General features: G+C 38.2%; 1 protein-coding gene across 33 annotated transcripts in view; it reads right to left on the minus strand.

The window, feature by feature from the left end:
• Window positions 1–8,531: 8,531 nt before the first annotated feature.
• The window catches only part of DST (dystonin), a 306,056-nt gene continuing 291,267 nt past the window's right edge, over window positions 8,532–23,320 (minus strand). For 17 of the 33 annotated variants that reach the window (XM_027644867.1, XM_027644868.1, XM_027644873.1 and 14 more), the window contains 9 exons: window positions 21,754–21,908; window positions 21,514–21,588; window positions 20,642–20,659; window positions 17,538–17,655; window positions 15,151–15,219; window positions 14,178–14,377; window positions 13,604–13,714; window positions 10,939–11,062; window positions 8,532–9,583 (listed from right to left, as the gene is read on the minus strand). In XM_027644867.1, the coding sequence (XP_027500668.1) occupies window positions 9,318–9,583; window positions 10,939–11,062; window positions 13,604–13,714; window positions 14,178–14,377; window positions 15,151–15,219; window positions 17,538–17,655; window positions 20,642–20,659; window positions 21,514–21,588; window positions 21,754–21,908 (1,136 nt within the window). In that variant the 3' untranslated portion in view covers window positions 8,532–9,317. The remainder of the gene's footprint in view (window positions 9,584–10,938; window positions 11,063–13,603; window positions 13,715–14,177; window positions 14,378–15,150; window positions 15,220–17,537; window positions 17,656–20,641; window positions 20,660–21,513; window positions 21,589–21,753; window positions 21,909–23,320) is intronic. The other 16 variants (XM_027644869.1, XM_027644899.1, XM_027644898.1 and 13 more) reach the window with 6 other exon arrangements.

Below are 23,320 nucleotides of genomic sequence, written 5' to 3' on the forward strand. Positions count from 1 at the left end.
GCATTTCTGAGGCAAACCAAGACTAGCCAGGAAACTATCCCATATGGTATTTTTCATATTTCCAGTAACTTGACTTTTTTTTTTTTAACTACAAAATGATCACCAACACAAGAGCTTTATCCTGGCTTCTTACAGAACTGTGTCAAAAAATACCAGCCTAAGAAATGCCCCAATATCATCTAGTCTGATACTCTATCTTGCTTCTTTACACCATTTTGAAGCATCCCTCTAAGTAAAACCCCCCCCAACGTTGTATCAGCTTGAAGAAGCACTGTTCACCTCCTGCTATACTGCCAGAACAGAGCCTTGCCACAGAATAGCTCTTGCAAGATATATTAAATCTGAGACTCCTTGGGTTTTTTTGGCCAGTCTCCCCTCCTGAAATACTAACTGAAGAGTAATCTGGACAGAAAACACAACACTGACTTTAAAAAAAAATAAAATGGAACTTGATTTTTAGCCATCTTTCTCCAGGCTTGATCAAGTCAGTGATCAAGTCAATCCTAAACTAGCCCCCCACCCCAATGCTCAGAGCCAGGAAAACAGCTTTGTGCTGCGGTACTTCTTGCTCACACTTTAATTGACGTGTCTCTTGGCTATTCCTACTTGAATTGCACACTTACTTCACAGTTTAATTAGGAACTGTGCTTTAATTTGCTTTTTCTTTCCAATGACATTTTACCACTCTGATAGAGCATCCTCGGACAGGATTGGAACTGGGACAAAACCTTTTGTCTACAGGCACATGGATTTCAGCCTTATTTCTGCTATTCTAAGAGGCATGATTAAATTATAATTTTTTCTGACATGCATTATTAGCTGGATCTTGCCAGCAACAGACACAGCTGGTGCTCCAGTCTGAGACTACAGATGTGAGTTTGCACAGCACAATTTATGACAAAAATGTTTTCTTGCAACTTAATATCACAACTCAGTGATATCTTCTCCTCATGGATTTTAATCCAGCTGGTTTTATCTCCAACTGTACCTTCCAAACCATGTATACATCCAAATGATTTCAGTTTGATAAGCTGAGGCAGTTAATTGAAAAAAACAAACAAACAAAACAAAACACCACCAACCTGCAAAACTGAACTCTCCAAATCATCACTTGATGTTAACACAGCTGCCTAAAGTATTGCCCATCCAACAGGTGCTTCTGAATGTTTTCCACACTTTAAACATTCACAGCCTACATAATAATTGCACAATTAAATATTTTTTTAGAGTTTTTATTTTCTTTTTTAACAGTCAAATGAGATCACTGTGCCTGAGTTCAAACTCCCTCAACATCATTTGAGATGAAAATATTTGCTTTTATTTATGTAGTATTGGAAACCACATCTTATACCCTAGAGTTCAATAACACAGAATTCAGGGCCAGAGACTGACTAATAATATGTAAAGACTCCATGAAAAGACATTCCTAGACCCAGTAGGCCATATGTCTAAGACAAGGAAGAACTTCCTTAATCTCTGCCATTTTGATTGAAAAACTCAACTACAGCTGGTAATACCCCTTTTTAATTTACATTTTGCTATTTAGGAAATTCCTGACTAATGGTCTACTTCTGTTAGTGTTTCACAAAAGCATGGGCTAGCAGGGGGAAATAAACGCTCTTTATCACAGCTGTAGCAGAACCTTTGTTCTCATGAAACCAGGCCACCAAGCAGCTGCCTGCCCCCCGTGCCAGCCCTGCCCATAGACAGACCACAGACATATTTTGTTACTCTCTTGTCACCAGGAGGTCAGTTTCCCCCAGTTTAAGGCATCTCTCCTGCAATCGGGGGAAGAGTTTGGTTGTGGCAGCCTAATGCCCCTCTAGCCACCTACTGCCTAACTGAGAATTTGGGCTGGTACTGACCAGGGTTATTTTATTGGATGAGATCACTGCAATATTTTTGGAGAGCCATGCAAATATTATTGGAAACAGAGTGGGACCTCAGAGGACAAAGGAGCTTTCTCACGTGGAAATCTTTAAAGCTATCAAATATTAAGTGCTCATTCAAGGGCTGAAGTTTCCACTGGTAACTAAGAAGAACTTTTCTGTTAGTGAGAGCTATATTAAAATTCTCTTGCATCATTAAGAATAAAACCCTCCTCAAAAATCTAAAAAGATTTAGTAAGTCCTGATAAGCCAGAGGGGATAGAGGGGCAGGAAAATAAAAAAAAAAGAGTGAAATAAATGCCCTGAATTGCGTGGAGATAAAAGATTAGTAAAGATCATTTCTTCATTAGTTCATCTCTCAGGTAAACACAGCATGTGCATAAAAAAGAAATCCTATGCAGAAGTCTGTGTTGGTGAGGCGACCATTTCAATGGACTAAAAGAATGTTTCCCAGCGTCTGAAACTGCTGTGGTCAGGCTCACGCTCTCCCCAAGCATCAGCAGAACTAATGAGGCATCACCTCCCGACAGTCACCACCAGGTCTCTCGGGTGAGGAGGCAGCTGTGCCTGCACAGGGACCATAACCAAGAGGTTCAGCCCAAGTTCAGGAGCTGGGGGTTGCACACTCTCCTCACCATCTGGCCACAGGAAGCATCACTTTGCCTTTTGTTACATAGCCACATACATGGGCTGAAAAATTCAGTTTGCTCATTTTAATAGGAAGTGCTGCAGAGATGGTGTGCAGTTCAGAACAACTGTATCAAGTATTTACAAATATACTCTGCAAGGAAAAAACAATAACAATGCATGGAAACAGCCTTCGCTGCTAGTGTCTTGCCTTCCTTAGGCTTGCCTAGCTTATTTGTTGTTTGTATTTTTACAGAAGATATTGCATTTGCTTTAAAATGAATATTTATGTTTTACCCTTCAGTTCAAATATATCAAACTGTGCTCTGAATTAATTGGTGACTGAATGGATAGCTATTCAAAGAAAAAGTTACTTAATTATTTTTATTTTTCTTCATTCCAGAAAGGGCTATTAATGCATGGTCCCACTCAATTGTGCTTATTTAGAATGCAAATAGGAAAAAAATAAAACCACCAAAAACCAAACCCCCAACAACAAAAAAACCAACTAGTAGTTGGTTCATATGAAAGTAATTAATAGGTCATGTCTTTTGGAAAAAATCCTTTCTGTTATCTTCCTCTGATCCATAGGACACTTGAAAAGAGGAGAAACACGGCAACATGGTATTATTTTCAAGGACTTCAGTTTTTTTAATGGTTTAGGTCTTGAGGATGTGCATGGTCTGCCAGTGTCCCATGAAAGATGCGTTCACTTCCACTGATGCCACTGGACCCCTGGAGGACGAACGATTTGAGAACTCAAAGGAAACATGATTTGCAGCTGCATCACAGAGATAGATGTGACAGGGAGCAACACAGAAACACTCTGCTTGTACCTGTGTTTGCTGCCAAAGGAACCCAGGAATGCTCAAAATCTCCTGAAGTATGAGAGCGATAACATGACTGGATTCTCCACCCATCTTACATGGTTTGCATTTCCTGAATGGGACTAGAAATGGTGCTAAATTATATGATGGCCCATGCTTTGCACATCCTTAAAATACATTTAATGCAACAAAAGGGTGTGTAAGTTGTAAAAGCTAGCAGCAGAACTTCCAAACCACTCAAGAAAATCCTTTTCCAGAATAAACTCACTAATTTGGGGTGGGATTCATTCTACTTGAATTAGCCATTTAAAGGTTAGTTGGCCAAGGCTGAGCTAGTCACTGTGGGATCCCCAGCATCAGTGGAAAGCAATGCACACCTCCCAAGAGGCAGGATGAATCACAGAAACACAGTGATGCTTTTTTCCAGAGCACCCTTCCAACACTGTGCACTTCAGGAACTTCTGAGCCAGCATTTACAGCTTTGTGTTAAAACCTGTCAAGGGCTCCACTGCAGAATTCTTTGCTCTGTTAAAACTGACCACCTTCACCTATGCTGTCTTCCCTAGCTTTCAACATGCTATTTACCCTCAGTAAGACCTTTCTTCTGATCCCATAATGCTTACTTCTTTGAGAACTTGTTGGGTTTTTTTTTTGCAAAGCCATGTGGTCAATCTCAACCCTTGTCCACACTAATTGATTTTTGCAAGGACGTCCATGCAACTTCCAAGGCATGACTTCTCTCCAAAAGCTAAGCCAACTCTTCCACTGTGTATTTATTCAGGTTTCTACTAATATCTCATTTACGATTGCTTTTATCATTTTTCCAAGTCTAAACTCATCAGCAGTTTCCATGAGCTTACCAATACCTTTTAATAAAAAGCATCCATTATATATTAGACATTTTTTAATCCTCTCATGCTCACATGAGACAAGAGGACTCCAGATAGCAGCTTAGCTACTTCAGCCTTTGGTGAAGCCTGCCTACTCCCTTTACCTTCTTTCATTGTTTTGGTCTATAAAGCTTCAAATCAGTGTTGCTGAAAGTCACATCCTCTCTTCTGATCAGCAAACTTTGAGTTTCCCAATATTTTTGGTATCTATAAGCCTGTTTTTCTCATCCTCAGTTTGAATTGACTTGTGTCCTGTCCTATGCTTTGATCATCGGCTTTTAAATATAGAGATATTTCTTTATCATATGAACTCTGTGCCTTTAAAAATAGCCCAGACACTAAAAACTCTTCCATAGATCATTAGGTCCCCATTATTCTGAGTAAAGAAGAGAAAGATCCTAGAGGTCTTTTCCAACTTAAATTATTCTATGATTCTGTGACTTGGAAGAGTCATAGAATCAAGCCTCAAAAAGAGGAAAAAAAATTAATGGTGTTGGATATTTTTCAAAATGTTGTAAAGATCATCATGACCCCCACAAAAAGCTCCACATCAGCTTTCCCTGTCAGACCAGAACTATCACCACTCAGTCTCCTCCTCCCAGAGGAATAAAAATTATTGGAGATGCTGACAGGGCCTGATTTATGGGTTTGGGTTCTTACTCATACTCAATCATCCAAGTTTTAAGAACACATCTATTAACACTCTCATACTTAGCCAGAATTCCAGCTAAGTTACACGATTCACCTTTATCATGCTTTCCTTCAACCTTCCAATACAAAAGCACAGTTGGAGCACCCCAAGCTGCAATTCAGACTATTTGAAAATTTTCAGTTCAGAAGAACTACTTAACCATGAAAAAATAACCCCCAAGCCTCCTTTAGCTTCAGGTCAGATACCACTTAATTTGCAACAGCCAAACTCTGAACAAGTCTTAACAGAAGGACTTAAAAATACCTCAATACTATCAGCCACTAGCACCATTTTCATGCAAGTTATGTAGAATTTAAGCTGCTGCCTCATCCACTATTTCTGAAAAGCTCCCTTTTCCTCTGCAATGTTCCTTTTTCTAAGAAATAGAAATTCTTTTTTATACAGAGATGAGTAACCTACCTGCATTTAACCCACCAACACTACTGGAAAAAAAAGCAAGAAACCAAGCCAACCATCTCTCCCACCTCCATGTCTGCAAACAGGTTATTCAAATTCAGCAGAAAGAACTATTAGGGAAGCACATTTTCTTTGTTCTATAAAATTCCACTCACACGAGGATATAAACCTCCAAACATCACCACTCCCTTCTACAGCCCACAGTCAGAGCAAACATCTAGCTAAATGCCTCTGGTCTAGGATGAGCTCGGGTGATACCACACAACCTAAGAACTGGAAACACCTGGAAGCAGTTAGGGCAGCTGTATTGAGATGCAGCAAATGAGGCAATGCTGATTTTTCATCCCTGTGGTTATTTACAAAATGTTAACAGAAAGTGCTCAGCAATGTATCTTCTTGCCACATAGAAACATATCTAGTGCTACGGCCCCTCTCTCGGTGCTGACAGTCCTGTTGGTCCTATGGCAGACATCAGCAGCTACAAGTTCAAATTCTGCTGCTGTCTATGGTACGGCATAGCTGCTTGCATCAGAGTTTATTTTTAAGAAATGCTTTAATTTTTAAATTAAGATTGCATATAACCTCATCCCTATGCTTTTGTGAAGAGATGTGCTGGAGGCAAAGCCTGGATTACTGTCATCTATTACATTAGCCCATAAGTAAGAGGGTAACAATAAACTGTAAACAAAGTTGAGGATGCCTAGGCCAGGAGTCTAATAGTGAATCATCTGCAGATTTCAGAAAATTCTGTGGACACTTTCCCAGTTCGAAGGCAGTAAAACAGAAAGGCAGAAAGCTGAATATGACTGAAAAAGTACAGGAGCCTAGAACTGAGCCAGCTTTTCCAAGTGCTAAATATACATTATTCACTTAACAATATCATTCTCATAGCCATAGGCTTTCCAACCCTTGCTTCTCTCTCCATCACCTCTTCTTCACTGCGCAGGAGAATCACAGAGTATACACAGAGTCTAGGCCACACTAAATTGTCTTCTACTTATGGTCATCCAACAGGTTGGGTGAATTTATGATCAACTCCTGTTGTTAAAAGGAAGGTAATAAAAGGGAGAAGACGCATCTCTGATGATGAGGTTACGTGGAAACTTATGCCGCTGAACAAGGTGGGGATGTGGTTGTGGGACTGATCCTCCCTCTCTCATTTATGCTGGTACCAGAAAAAGAAAGGCTTTTTAAATATAGGAAGATGGAAATCAAATACCACTTCTTTCTTTACAAAATTAGTTCACTAAAACTGAGCTACCTATCACTTATTGGTAAGTGCACAATATGCCTTTTTCATTAAATTCTGCTAATTCATCCTTGGGTCACAGATGTACAGAGCATCCAGTGTTTATTTTCAGACTTTTGTCAGTATAATCTTTGTAACACAGGGAAAAGAATTTTGGAAAGTCTCTTAGTTTTGGGAGTTCTTAGTGTCAAACTAAAGTAGTTAAATAATTTTTGGAAGAAGTTAATTAAGTAAGGTATAACATCTGGAGACAGATTTAGGGTTTCAACAGATTTCCTAATCCTATTTAATTTACTATTAATTGGATTTCCAATACTGGATGATTCTCTCCATATAATAAATGAACTTCCCCACTTTTCCAGTTTCATTCTCCCCTGTTTTGCAATCACCAACAAGCCACAGTAATCTACCTCATCCTTAGGTTCTTTTAGCTGGCATTGGATTTCTCAGTGGCTGGTCACAGCTGTAATATTTTTGTAAAGTTACAATGTAGCAGTACAAAAAAAATTACATAAAGTTGCATAATTAATGAAGCATTATAAATATATTTAAGCTAAGACCACAATATACAAGGTGCTTCAGGTACATGCCAACACTACCTGAAGTGTGACAGTGTGTGAAGTGGAGTGAGCTGCTCTGTACATTTATGATACAAGGAACTGAACTATGTACATGTTTTTGGCAAAGGAGTTAGATTTGTCATCCCTATGCCCTCCACCATCAGTCTTTTGGTTACAAAATGCACCTAGAATGTCACAGTGGGTACCACCTCTTCCTACGGCCCCTCTCCATGCAAGTGCCTAAATCCTCTCCTTTTCCTTTCTCCTGCTTACAAGTAAAGATGCTTCAGTGACCCCCTCTAAATGTAAACAACTACTCAAGGGTGTTGGGGGTTCCAAAAAGTACTGAAGTCATCCTGATCTATTTGAATGTTCTAGGAAGGCAATCACTGGACAAATAGCAGCAACAGAAGTGAAAAATGGAAAGATAAAGCACCACAGCAGAGACTGACATGTCAGTAATCACTAAACACATGTGCCAATTCCCAAGACACAGCAGGACCAGTTAGTGATAATTTTCCACAAACCCTTGTTCAACTCTGTGTTGGAGAAAACCCTGACACAAATGGATTTTGATTGATTCAATTATCTTTCAAGTATTATTTTGTTTATCTGTTTCTTATAAACTGATTGTGTGAGTCAACTTGTGAGTGTGCAGTAAGCTCTTGTGACAACTCAGAAAATATCACCTGAGTAATACTGCCAGTAAGCATTAGCAGCAAATGCAGCTATCACCAATACCTGCATGTGATCAACTGAGATTCTGTTTCATTGTCAGCATGTTGCAGGACGAACCATAAACCAGTCCTTCCCTAAAATTCCTCTGCTAAATGTACATCTTTTTCTGATATATGAACAGTCAGGTTTAGACTATTTGGTCTGCATGTTGGCCAAAGTCTACCAGAGTTTTCTCATATTATCAAAGGGCATTTGAAATTTCTAGGGATTCTGTCACTACTTACCACAGCATCTATCCAGCCATCCTACAGCACTCCCATTTGAAACTGCATCTTTTTTTCCAATGAAATTAAACTATTAGTCCTGTCAAAGAATCCTTGAATGGCTAACAGGTTTCATTGACTAACAGAGCAAGTGAATTACTCTTTATGCCTTTCAGACATGGTATATAAATGACAGAAGTTTAATATGGAGAAAAAAATTGTTGACACACAATAACTAAATATAATTTCATGTGATTCGATATGTGCAATTTAGTGTTTTATTAAACAAACACAGTAGCTAACCAAAATCTGATTGCTGATAATGGGAAATAACATTAAAGCCTGTGTTCCTATGGTAATTATTGGTTATCTGAAATGGTATATGCCCTAAAATATAACACAGAAAATTACCTTCCTGTGAAATAAGAAATACAATAGAAATAAAGTCAAGGGACATGTTTATTTCGGAGCTTTCTGCAAGCAAAATTGCTTTGATACAAAATGAGTTCAATGATACAGTGCTACCATCCACTCAAGCAAAAGAAAACCTCACATTTACATGAATGCACTTTATATTGATATTCTTACAGAATATATCCAGAATGTGTCTGGCCTCATTGAAAGCAATGGCACAGAAATGCTGCAAGGTATTGGAGTATCATATTATTGGCGAGTGCTTAATTAACTCTGTGAGTTCTCTGAGAAATGCTGTATAAATAAGGGTACTGTGAATGTGGGTTTGTATTACTTAGTAGTTTTGATGTACATCCTTTAGTGTTTGCTTAGTTAGCTCAAAATGTGTAATTGTGTCTTTTGGCTTTTAGTATTCTCTTTTTCTTTTTTAAAGAAAAATCATGAGGTATCCTTTACTGTTAACTAATGACATAGTGATAGGCCTATTTTATTGAGATTGCAGAGACTTACTGTACATTCAGTACACTGTACATTCGGCAATTATTTTTAGTGTACTTTCTACATGTTACTGTGTACAACTGTTAGTTTACATTAGAACTCTTTCTCTTTCTCACAGGATATGGCAAAACCAAAAACAAATCTGACAAAAATTATACACATAAAATAAGAAGACAAATACACAAATAAGGCCATCTGCAGAATTAAAAATCCACCTCTTGCGATATTTCACAATAATTTCTACATAATATTTTACATCTTATGAACTTAAATATTTAATGCAAAAGGAAAAGACTTTTGTGGAGCCAATCATATTATCTTTTCAAGGACTTGTCCAATTTGCTGGCCAGTGGCCTTCTCTGGGGGGTTGGAATTTTAGAAGGCTTGGCTGATCCTGGCCGAGAACCTGCTCGGGGTGTTGGTCTGCTTGTAGCAGGAACAGTCTCTGACATATCTGAGCACACAGACTGGATTTCTGAAATGTCAAAGTCAGATGCATCACTGCCTCGACGGCTACTTGACCTGCTGCCAGCCTTGCTTCCTGCTCGGCTACCAGGTCTGCTTGGAGTTCTTCTGGTTTCTGGAAAAAAAAAGAAGCTAACCATCAATATTAAAGGTAAGGTTGGAAAAGATGTGCAGGTCTTTCCTAGGTCTTTAGCAACCCCAAAAATTCCTTATTGCACAAACTAAACTTTAGACCTCTGTCAGGCAAGTTAAATGATGCTGTATCTCACACTAAACAGAAGGAAATTCAAGATCAAACACTGATACATAGTTGATTTGTCACTAGCACATCTCATTAAAAATGTGTTATCCTGGTTTTCATGACTTACTAGACATGCACTGTATCTTCACTCAACAGTCAGAGCCTTTTCTTTCCCCTGCCATTTTCTCAGCTATGAATTGAAAAAAAAATTAGTATCTGGCCTCTTCATTCTATCATGATTTCTCAGTATATGCACCTTGGAAATGCAAATTAAGAAAATTTAAAAAAAATCAAACTCACACAGTTGAAAGCTGCAACTAAACAAGGGCAGAGTATACATTCTCCCAAACAAAGGGCTGAGTAAATGAGCCCTCAGTAAGCCTGCTAAAGTAAAAGCCTGCCCAGACAACGCGCCATGAAGAAAAAACCACAACAAAGAATCTTAAACAGAAAATCATTAATGTGGTTGTTCAGAATTTTCCAATTACTTATTAAGTATTTTTGATCTTCACAAATCTGGTTCCTTGCATGTGTGAAGAACACTATATTGAAACTGAAATATTAGGTGGCTCATTTTTTTAAAATCACCTGTAATTTAAAAGACATGTACTCTTTGATCAGGATTTCCCACTGCTGCTAAGTATGCTTTGCAGAGCCTAAGATGAGAGGAAAAGCCAGTAGAGCTATCTTCTGTTCTAATCATCCATCCTTCTCCCTTATATAGAGCTGCTGTGAGGATCCTGGAAGAGCACAGCTTCACTGCTTTCTATTTTCATATACTGATTTAAAAATCTGTATGGGCTATTCCATTAATAAGGTCACCTACAGCTGCTCCCTGTAGTTCTTTCAAAAGGAATGGACAAGTAATGACTAAGTGAACCCTTTTCTCCATCACAGTTGAGCATAACTTGAATCCTATGAAGAACTGGACCCTTTCTTTTTAAGTAAATGCTTCTTCCCCAGTTCCTCAGGCAGAAACATTGGAGATACCATTGTCAAGAAGATTGCAGTTACAAATTTGCACATCCAGAGCTGAGCATAGCTGCTGTGCAACCATGTGAACGGAGGACTATTACCCTGACTATGTGCACCCTCAGTAATGGGCAGACAGTAGGACTTTCACTCCTTCCCACTCTTCTGACATCTCCATCAAACCCTAATGTGACCCTAAGTATTCAGGTGGAAAACAAAGCAAGTGCTAGATCAAGCTGTAAAGTCAAGACACTCACCTGCAAACTGAGCTCTGACTCTGGTAGCTGCTGTTGACAGGATGCCACTGTCTTCTCCAGATTGGAAACCCTTCCCTGATAGATATCCTGGCAGCCTAAGCTTACTTCCTTGAATTGGTGTTCCCTATGCAAAGCAAAACACAATAAACAAATGTTGTTTTCAGCTGAAGATAAGGACTGGTCATAGGTGCTACATAGCTTAGAATATGATCTTCGTAACATCCACTGTAAATCTGAAATACAGTGGCTCTGGTTTGAGCCACTATGGACATTTTTCATGATGTGAAGTTTTGAATGTTCCTTGAGCAGTTTGTATTTGAAGTAGCCAAATATAAAAGACCAAAAAAAAATTCTTTTAAAAGTTTGTTTAAAATTTTGTTTGTATCATAATGCATATAACAAAAGAAAAAAGCTACCTTCTTATAATTAGTCAGGCACGTAAGATTAGTTGATGGTACATCTTGAGGTTTTATGTCTGCATAGCTTAACTTTCCACCATTCAGACTGTGGTTATAGGTGATGAATACATTTGTTTTGCCTACAAATTATTTTTATATTTGAAACAAGGCTACCAAATTTCAAAAACCTTTTGCTAAGAAAAAAACCCAAAACAAACAAAAAAATCAACCCCCCAAAAACACAACCAGAAAAAAGGGCATAGGACTAATTAAAAAGTTTCAGTTGTCATTATCTGTCTTATATTGTCTGCAAATTCTCTACTCTACAGTCTTACCCTGCCTGCTTTCTTTTTTTTGAAATAAAATGAGTCTTGATTTACAATCTGTCCCAAATAAAAAAAATTTCTTTCAAAACCACAAGAATTAAATCCTCATATCTCAAAATGCATATAACACACTAAATAAAGTGCAAATTGGAGAAAAACTACATTATTCACAGTAATTAGCACAAAAATACTAAGTAAATATCCAAAATATAAAACCAGACTGTGAAGTGTGTTCTGTGCCTTTGATCCCCATACCATAGTAAGTAGAATTAGGTACTGAAAACCAAAATCCAGAGGAGTGTGTTGGGAGCTGCCTTGAGCTAAGAACCAAGCAGAGGCCTGGCAGGACCTTTCCTGGCAGCTGCCAGCTCAGACCACGTCTGGCACAGCTGAACAAAAGAACACTGAGATGTTAGGGAACAGACAATCTGCTGGCTTCAACAGTGGTCGCAGTGTTAAACTTTCTTTAAAGCCAAGTACAATGCTTGACGTTCAGCTAGACACACCCTGGGTACCTCTCTGTTATAAGACACTGCTTGGGAGGATAAGGAGAAAGGGAACACTTTCTATTACCTCCACTGGAGCTGCTGCACTCTGGGCAAGGCATTGGGGTAGAATCACTGGTGTGAAAAGGAAAACAAGCCTGTTCTTTAGTTTTGCCCTAAGCCCAAATGCATAAAAAATATAAACTTATAAAATAAATAATGGCTCTCTTGGGCAGAAAATGCTACAGAATGCCTCAGAAATCCACTGCAACTTACCCCACCCTGACCATTCCATTTATAATCTTAAACCGCGGTGGTTTACATAAAAGGAACTGACTGAAACTACTGGTAGTTGTAAGAGCAGATAAGAAATACAGCGCCCCCATTTGAAATCAGGCCAACTGCTTTCCTGTCATTGTAATCCAATGAAAACAACACCTTCCCATGTCTATAAACTCTTTAAAGTACCATCAATTAATCTTTCAATGCAGTTACCAGCTAAGAGATGAAAGAAAATACATGAATATATTAGAAACTGACAACTGACTAAAATCTGTGCTGGTAATCATTGTAAGCAACAGCCCGGTGTGCTTGAAGTGCTGTAAACACAGGCACACCTGCAGTGCACAAGTAACACACACAGAAGGAGGGAGTGAGAAGTTCATTGTGCATCTTTGAGCAAAGCCATGCTGAGGTTATGTAAACTTCACACCAGAAGGTGTCACAGGAATAACCATAGGCATCAAAGTGCAGATTTGTGAAAAGCAGATACAACAGAGTAGTGGTAGCAAAAGGTTTCCCCTCACTGAGCCCTCCACCTAACTCAGGGCAAGAGTAACTCCCACAAATGACACGATACAGCTGCAATCTTTTCACTGACTGTAATGACATTAGAGGAGACACTTTGGCTCCAAGCCCCTTCAAATTTTGGTCACACAGCCTAATTGCCAGCACAGTCCTAACTTCTATACTAGCAATTTCTATGTAAGACATGCTGGTTTCCTGTTAAGTCATCAAATAGCAATCTTATTAGAGCAACGATTGGTCACTACCCCCCCTAAACAAAACTTTCTGTTGCTGGAAGCATTTATATATCAAAGTCAGTCTTTTTTGCCACCCTCTGCAAAGTGATTGGGTATTTCTTTATTAGTGGTTTTGCACTAGAGATCATGATTTATTAATCTCGTTCCTGCAGTTCAGGAATATTACAGTACTTTATGAACCCAAAGTAAACAATTTTAGGAAGGAAACATGTAAATTATATTAAAATGCCTTTTTTTTAAAGTACTTTAAAAAAAAGGGAAGAAATAATTTGACAAAGGTCTAAAATAAAGACAATGCATTAATGTGCACAGGATGTTGCAGCTCTGAAGCACTTGAACTCTAGCGGCTGTTAGTGAAGGGACAGTTTTAGTGAAGGAAGGTCATTAGACTAGAATCTCTGTCCTTACTGTACCTCTGCAGATGACCCTTGATAGTCTGAGGATTCTGATGGCTTAGAAGGAGTTGATGTTTTGCTGTTTGTCAACCATGGTTTACCATAGTTGCGTATTAAATGATGGGGTGTCTGTATGAAACAATGGTAAATCAAAATATGAAGGACAGTAGATGGAAAACAATGTCATGGAGAAGGATACCCAGGCTTTCATAGGGAGATCAAATCTCACAGTAGAAATAAAAACTAAGCAGAAGGAGTTAATGACAAATGTTCTCAACCAAAGAGATGGCAGAGCTTATGTTTTAAACAAAATGGAGAAGTTTGGGGCTCTTTCAGAGCAATTCCCAAACTGCCAGTTAGCTCATGTGGCACCTTAAATGTGGACTTCTTCTATTCCCATATTGCAAATAAAGAGTAGAGGAAATACACTGAAAAGACTTCTCAGATCTTCCCCAGACTATGAAATAAAATGGAGATACTTCTTCCCTATGAGCTAGGGAAAGCAACAATATTACTTGAGCAAGGAAAAAAACCAAAAATTCAATCTATACCCCATTTGTTAACTAGTGCAGTTTTGTACGCTTCTCCTTACCTTCGGTGTACTTGTAGCAACTCCCTGTGTGGCAGCTGCCTGGCCAGCTTGACTTGACAGAGAAGTAGATCTGTTGGGAGAAGCACCTCTCGAAGAGGGTCGTGATCTACGGCCCCTTGGTCGGAAAGCTGCCATGCTCTGACTGGCACCATCTGCCAAAATGAATTTTTCACGCAGCTCCACATTTGTCCTCCCTTTAGCTGCAGAGAAAGGTGTTCCATTTAATCAGATATGAAAATTGTCACAAGCCTGTTTATGGTCATTTTTGCCATGCCAACTCCAACACATTTTAACAATAAATAAAATGCATTATTGTGTAATGCATTTATTTTGGACACAGAAGAGTTATGTGCAGAACTCGCTTATTCTAACACTTTATGCCAGCAGGAATGAACCACTGTCAAAGGAAGTCAGCGTGATAATGGAATGCTCAACGTGCTAAATCTTTGTTAATCAACCAACTATTAATACATAGACACAACCTGATGAGCAGTTTTGCTATCTCTACAGCTATTTATAATAAATAATACTTGCTTGGATGTTCCAGGAGAAATAGCTAAGTACAACTTATAGGAAAGCAGCAAATATATTTATTCAAAACTATGAAGTTATGTAGTTTGGCAACATGCAATGATGAACATAAAACCCAAACTATGATGAGGTAATTGGTGGCTAAGCACTCACACACACATACAAACACACATATGAGAGGATGTTCCGCATGAATAAATGCAAGACATGTTAGCGTTTAACTGTATCAATGTGAATGACAATTGTTTTTGAAACACTCTTCAAGCGTGTCAAAAAATTAGCTTGCAAAGCACCAGCCCATGTAGGAACATGTTAAGCTAAATATGATGGGTGAAGCACATTGTTAAAAGTATATATATATATATTTCTATCTTAAAAAAATGGGAAGGAAATGAAGAGAGAGAAGAAGAGGAGAAGGAGACAAAGAGAGGGATTTGCCAACCTATAGTAGGCTGAGTGGTAATTGAAGAGTTTGATTCCGAACGTAACATTTTACTCCCGTGATGATGAACTAGAAAAAATGACACAGGACATGGGTCACATTAAAGAAAATCGTTAGCAGGAGAAGAAATCAAGTACAGCAGCTGCATATGCAAGAGACTTGGAGCACCAGGCCAAAAGACAGGACTTGAGCAAAAGCTGTCCCTAAGTGCTCTGAGGCGAGCTCTCAAAGGTTTCCTATGCCAAAAGGAAATAGTGCTTGGACAAACAGCTACAGTCCCAAATATACTTGTGTAACAACAGTATTTATCTGCTGACATAAAGAAGTAATATAAGCTAAAGTGATTTTATGTAAATAGGTGCAATACTTTTAAAGCTGCTTATGACAACAGTTCTTTAAAATGTGATTTATCTGAATACATGAGGAGCACTTGGTGGAAATAAGGATTTGCTAGGTGAAGAGGTCAAGGAAAAGTCTGAACCTGCACCACTGGCATTCATGACTAATCCGCATCACTGACTTCAACCAGACTAGGATTAGGTACCAATGTACAACATCCACCATCTGGATGATTTTATAGAGCTTGGTGTTTCTTTAGACCCACTGCTCTGCTCACTTATTTCCAAGAAAAAGGAACAAAGTACTACAGACAATACTGAGGATAGTAATAAGGAATTCCAATAAATTAATTAGACAGTTATTAAGTATTATATCTCTCAGCGTCAAGCCAAGAACAAATTGCAACAGTCTACCCCGTCAATAGGCCTGAGAAAAATGTTTGGGATACAACAGAACTAACCAAGTTAACCCTTCAATGAAGCCAGATATTTTGAGGTACACTTCATTTTTTACTACCCTGTACTTTTGAGGAATAGGAATAGAAAGCTATAAAGTAAGGATGGCTCTGCAGGCATAAATGACTTTTCCATAGTGCAAAATCAGATGCTAAATTTCAGGTAGACTTGTGGTAACACCAATAAATGTAATACTATTCTTACATTTAATAAACAATATATGCAATAAACTGGAAAGCACAAGGACTATTTTTAACCCTGCTAAAAAAGTCAGATATGTCATTGTAAAGTTATGACAGTGCTTTCATGATACTATGATGTTATGGGTTTCAATATGATAAGAAGTTTTGTGGGTACCTTTCAAGCCTGTAGAGAAAGGTTTTCAGGCCTTAGTGGCACACTGCCAGTCCTTACAAGGGTTCTGTTCATTTTGCATTTAATAGGGGGTTTATGGTAGCTTCTTTTTGGATTTAACACCCTTGACCTAGCATGACAACTGCTACAAATACAAGCTCTCCCCTCTCTCAAGGTCTGTAACAGAAACTTTCCAAAGTAGAAGCTATATGAGATGGCTGACACTGGAGAAAGGTCTACAGAACAGCTGTGTCACTGTCTTCACTAGCTCATTTGCCATTCCTGAACCCTTCTGTGCTGTTCTCACACTATTACAATATTGATTATTACTACATTCTACAGAACTCCTAAGAAGTAAAAATGAAGTAAATTTAATACTGCAAGTTAATAGGATGGTATTACCTAGCTACAGAACATCAGGTCACTCTGAAAATAGTGAACATTACTTTCTGCAATTTTACTACTCTGGCTGCTATTTGACTTGTGTCTCTTCCACTTCCTTCACAAATGGATTCTTTCCTATCTCCAGCTGTCCCTCCAAGAACAGTACCAGACAGCCTACTTTCCCACTACAGAAGTGAGCTTTCCACTGCTGTGTACTGAGAATATAATGCACCTGATACAATGTTCTGGAGTGCACAGTGATAGAGTGCTCCCTGCTTCTCTGGAGCACAGCGTCCTCCAGACCAGAACATTTTCCACTTGCTTTGTATAAGGCTCGGGGCTCTGCAAAGCGGTTCTGGGGAGGATGCCAATGAAAAGAAAGGGTTACAAAGGTAGAGACTGAAAGACTAGGCGCAGCTACTGGTCAGAGAAGTTTCTTATGGTGGTGGTGGTAGTGTTACTCATCAGTTAAATTGCCTTATTTTGATTTATTGCCTTAAAACTTCTCTCTTGCTAAGAAGGTTTTATTGTAAATTTCTGTGTCCTACTTCTGCCAAGTCATACAAGCAGCTTACATGGCATAAACTCCATCTGGGCTAAGTTCAATTCTTAATTAGACCACTTTAACACTGAAGGAACTGTGCAGAAGACACCACAGCTATTCCAGACATACATTAGTGCAACCAAAGAGGATCTCAACCATGGGATTTAAAGTTTACAAAAACGTGACATTTAGTGAGATGATGTTTACAAGAACCGGCATTTTATACAAGTCAATCTCCATCTTGAGACAATGAATGGTGACTGCATTCAAATAATAATAAGCATGTTCATTTTAACTGTTCCGTTACATACCCCGGCAAGGATCATTTTTCACTAAGAACTCATCGAGTGCCATCCAGCCACCTCCAACACGAACCATGACTGTACTCCTTAGGATACGAACAAGGCGCAGTTGTTGAGAGTCACCAAACTGCAATAAGAATCAAACAATAGTCTGAGGTTCTCAGTCATTCAGATGCAGTTCAGCACTGACAGGTTAAAAATCAGACACTTAAAAAAGTTTATTTTGATATTTAATTATTAGTAAATGCTAAAAAAATCAATTTATTTATGCAGATTATTAAAGCTGTTAAGATTTCAAATCAGATGGCACTGCACTAATCCAAAGAAGATGGCAGAATGTTAAGAAAGAATCTCAAGTTTAATTTTATGCTTGATTCTCAAATGTTTGAGGTCATAAAGGAAGCAAAATTAGTAATACATTATTTAAATGGTTACAGTCTGTTTTTGTGCAAATTAATGAAGACCTATTTGCATTATTTCACTGATAAAATCTTAAGCATACTCTCTTCTGCAACAGTCTTGATTTTTAATGATGTCAGCTGAAAGAAAGGCAGCATCACTTTAAACAATCAGCATGTGGGCTGGAAATTCAATGTCTTATGAGTGTTGCACAGTTCTATGAATTGATTCATTTGTAGGAATATTTTCAGATATAGCACTGACACTGCTCACCTATAGTAAGGTGCATGTGAGGAAAGGAACATTAAAGAAGCAATGAATGATTGATAGCTATCATTACTGTCCTTTGTTATAAACTGTTTGTCACTCCTCTGTCTACACATCAAGGTTCCTCACAGTTCAGAGATGCACAATAACCTGTTTCATACTAAGTTCTGGTATGAGTCCATTTTTCCCTTGGGCCGATGGCCAGGCTTAATGAATATTTTGCTCTTGAAACCTGTGTAACAAAACCTGTACATAGTACCTCCATTCAAAATTGGATCAAAGACAACATGACCAAAATGTTGACCTCGCAATCTCAAGAAAACTAACCAGAATTCAGTATTTTTTAGCCAATGCTACTAAAATATTTTTATAGCAGATCATCAGGTCGAGTGCAGTGCACTCTCACGCAAACATGCAGAGCACTCGCTAAAACCAACAGGAGTTGAATGCACCTCTTTAAAACAATCTCTGACCCTTGGAGTAGGCTGGCCATAATTCAACTGTACCTACTTGCTCCAGTGAGGGGACTGAAATGCTTTAAATGCAAACCACACAAACGTGCTCCCTACTTGTTAGATGACTTTAGTTGTTTGATACTACTTAAGCCAAGAAGAGAGAATAAGTTTAAAGGACTATTACTTTTAGGAACCAAACAAAAGCAAAATTTGCTGCTTAATTCAATAATAAATTGTATTTGCGATAAGTAAGAACATTCATGTGATCATTATTTGTAAAGGCTTTTTAATAATGGATTCAATATGTGCCAAACAAACAACCATTTTATATATGGAGATCAAAGTTTTTAAAAAATGGCATCTAAATTGATGCTGTTTATTTTCATTGGCTTGATCCTACTGAGAATTTTTTCTAAATTCTAAAGATTAGTATCTTTTTTCTTTTCTTTATTTTTCTTCCCATCCCAGCTTAATTATTCAGTTAGACTCCATCAGGCAATGTCCTTTGGAAACTGCCCACCTAGCTGCTGTTAATTCAGACAGTGGGGCTCCTGGAAAGCAACACAAGGCATTTCTTCTAATGGTAACTCAGTTAATTTCCTTCTTAAAATAGCCAGGATACCAACTTTCCTTAAACAGTATTTAACATTATTTCAAATAATCAGAGCTAAAAGCATAAAGGAGTTTAAGCTACAAAAAGTCCTGCTCTTGACAATAGCCATATAACGTCACTGTCACTAGGGAAGCCTCAGCTAACTTCCTGTGGTTGCTTTTTACCATGGTACTGTTCTGCACCAGTAAGAGATGCTCTCAAGAAATGCTGTATGTTTCCCAGATCTGAGAGTACAGATGGCAGATAAGAGGATTAACATAATTTCAAAGTCTTTTAAAAGAGAGACTTGTTCTATATGTGAAAAACATTTTCAATTATTGTTTAGATATATTGCTTGAGGCATGTGGTAAGATTATGCACTGCTCTGTGCTTTCTTCTATACTTCAACAGCCTTTGCAAGTAAATAAGAGTGCGCCCACATTTGCAAAATCTTTAGATTTAAAATGGCTAATGCTGTTAACACTAACATATCCAGAATGTATTACACATATACATTTTATGTGTCTTTTTAAAAGCATAAGATACTAATGGTATCTAGTTTGCATAAGGTATTTCCATTCTTACCAGGCAAATATGATTTAGCACTTTCAGAGGCTGTGTATCAGTATGTACCACAGGAATAAGTAAGGACTGGTTAACATTTCCTCCCTGTACGGCTTCGGTATGACTCACCAGTGACCCAGCAGACACAAAGTATGTTTAAACACAGCTCCAGTACATTACAGACTTGCCATAGCTCTTTGAAAACACTTTGGGAGAGGGAGTAGTCTGAACTGGAACAGCAAGTTTATTTTGCCTATTTCTAAAATACGTATTTAATGATTCACTGTGTTACTACACAAAATACCACAAATCAGCCAGGTTCTTAACCAGTCTGCTTGAATCTACCTTTTTTTTTTTTTTTTGTCAAAGATGAAAGTATTTTTTATGTAATTTGCAATAAATAAGTGATATGACTCTGGGATCTGTTTACCACAATTAGCCTTTAATCTAATGGCCTAAAAAAGATATTACAGAATTTTGAAGGATTCCACTATAAAGGTGAAAACTGATTAGATAATAGTAATCTCTATAATTACAGTTTAAATGCTCAAGATTTTTTGCTGTGGGAATTGCTGCTGACCATTATCTGGTTCCTTTAAAAGTAATCTCCTTAATGAGAAAAATTGCCAAAGAAAGCAGGTGAGGGATTGTAGAGGAGGGATCCTGAGACAAGGAACGCTCCATAGCATTTAAAGAAATACCACAGCTGACCAGCAATGAATTAGCTGAAGATGAATGGATGGCAAGCTTAAATCACTATGCATTAGAAAAAAAAAGAAAAAAAAAAAGGGGGGGGGGGGGAAAGAAACTTCATAACACATTCCACTGGTTTATACCTGATTTCCCAGGAAGAACTGATAAGAAATGAAAAATGGAAGAAAGACACGATTAGTTTACAGGAAATTCTCTACATGACTCTAGAACACATGCAAACTAACACATTAGACACTCTAAATAAAGTATCTACTTGAGGGATGAGCAGGTAGCTAGCCATCCAGAGACTGAATATGGAAAATATTCAAGGCCTCTGTTTCCTTCCCATTGCTGTTTCTGTGGTCTTTTAAAACAATCTACAAGTATCTATTAATCTCTCTTAGCTGAATATCACATATTCCACTTGAAATTGTTCTGGTTTTTGGATCCAGGGGTAGCAGATCTTTTTCCACTATGTGATATTTATTTGTCTTTACTAAAATCATTCTGCAGATACCTAACACTTTGCCTAACCTTCAGAAGTATGTGTGTTCCAAAAAAAGGACAAGAGAGGGTAAAAGTGATTGAATACACTTCGGTAAAACATTTTTGAAGTACAACACAATACCACAAGAAAACAAAAATCACTGTTTTCATTAAATTAATGGAAAATCAGCTACAGTTTAAACACTTTGGGTATCCAGGCAAAAAGACTGGCTTCTAAGGAGACACTGTTTGTATGTATTTATGTGTCTGTGTTATATGCACGCAGTTAGCTTTTAAAAATTCCTTATAATTAAAAACAGCTTCAGTAGTTTCAGCAAAAATAAATAGAAGCAGCAGCATTTTTCCATATTTTTAATCTATATGTTCTAATAAGAAAAAAACATAAAATGTTTTAAAGAAAAGATATAATTGCCATAAAAGATTCCTATAAATCAATATAGCTTAATTCCTTGCATAAACCATGTCATATGAAGAAAGCTGAAAGAACTGAGGTCCTTAAAAGACTTACCCTGTACTTATTATCCCCAATCTGTTCCACTTGAAACCGTTTTGCACATTTACATTTCGCTACCTGCCTTGTAACCTGCAAAAAACCACAACTGGATAATTACTTTACTGTAAATATCACATTTCTAAAGACTTGTGTACCTAGTAAACTTCAAATAATATAGGAGTGAAAGTAAAATGAATTATTAAAGAATGTGACCCCTGTAGAACAGAATGCAACCTCAGAAAGCAGAAAATGTACCTCATCTTCAATTTTGTCAGCATCTGTGAGAGGCTTGTATGCATCCTTATTTGGATGAAGAGCTGCTACAAATTCATAATAGTCAATATATCCATCACCATCTCTATCAAAAATGTCTGCAACAGCACTCATTTCAAGTCGGCTTGTTGGGAACTCTGCAAGACAAAGACGACAACAACAAAAGCTAAATTTTTTGGCTTTTCAAACCCAATACAATGAAAGGCTTTATTACAAATATTAAAAGGTTATTAGGCATTTGGTGACAGATAATGTCTATCAAAAAAACCAACGACATTCAAAAGAGTGAAGGAATCTTTCTGAAAAAAACCCCACAATCTGGATCTCCAGCATTACCTGGGTACTGGATTAAAATGGCTTGAAGACAGACACAGAAGTGAGAGCACAGATTAAACTGTAAGGTATATGTTGGGGTTTTTTTTAACGTTTTGATCTTCAAAGTGCCTAAAATACCACAAATTAACAAGACAAATTATTAGTGAGGACAGGTCAAGCAAGCATTTCACTGCTAATTTGTGGCAGTAAATCTGCAGTATATGAGAAAACTGTGCTTTAAACATGTTTCAAAATGGCTTTTTGTAGTCTCTTTGCTAACTCATGCTTTCTTCTTCCCAAGACCCCCCACAACAAGTGTTATCCCATGCAGGAATGTCCTGGGAAGATGTCCTAAGGTGTTCTCATTGGACCTTGTTAACCCCTTCCTGTGATTGGGTGTTCCTGTAAGCCCCTTGAGACTTCTAATTGGTTACTCTGTGAGTCCTTCTAACCCTATAAATGTAACCACCCCAACAATAAATTCCCTCTTGCCTCCTCTCCACGCTGGTGTGCTGTCTCTGTGTCTGCCATGGGGCCACGTGGGTGGGGAGAAGGGGGAGCACCTCTCCCCTCCAGGCTCAGGACCTGAAGAAACCCCTGGTGCTGGAGTCTCCCCCCCATCCACTCAAGTCGTCGGAAATGGTTCCTCAGAGGGAAATGGAACTAGAACTGGGCCACCCCACAGCACGGGGGGGGGTGGGGGGGGGGGGGGGGGGGGGGGAGAGATCCAGACTAATTAAATCTGGAATGCAAGGCCTTCCCAATGCAGATCCATGCATGGTGTTTTGTGAAATCCTTCTTTAGATGAAGTTCACTGCAGCAAAATATTAACCCTCACGCAGATTCTCAATGAAATGGTGAAAGGAAATTTCAAGGTGATGAACAGCGATTACATCATGAGGGTTTAGCAGTCATAACAAATTGATACCAAGTTAAATGGGTAAGCTATTTAACCTCTCGGTGATACGAGGTTTTTTTCCATGAGTTTCAATCACTTCATGCAAAACAGCAATGTCCGTGTAATTGCATTTCCTAAAGCTGGGGGAAAATATATAGACTACAATATCCTCCTACTGACAAACTGTGAGATGCTAAAAGCAACCCAATTCCCAGTCTTTACTGTTCAAAGCAAAAGTGTCCATGATTTGAAGATAAAGGATTATTTTAAGAAGTAGGACCTTATCTGTTATGAGCCTGTTGCTAAAAGGAAACATGATCACATACAGACATGATG

The sequence above is a fragment of the Corapipo altera genome, unplaced genomic scaffold, assembly GCF_003945725.1.
Source record: "Corapipo altera isolate COAL_440 unplaced genomic scaffold, ASM394572v1 2, whole genome shotgun sequence".
Lineage (NCBI taxonomy): Eukaryota > Metazoa > Chordata > Aves > Passeriformes > Pipridae > Corapipo > Corapipo altera.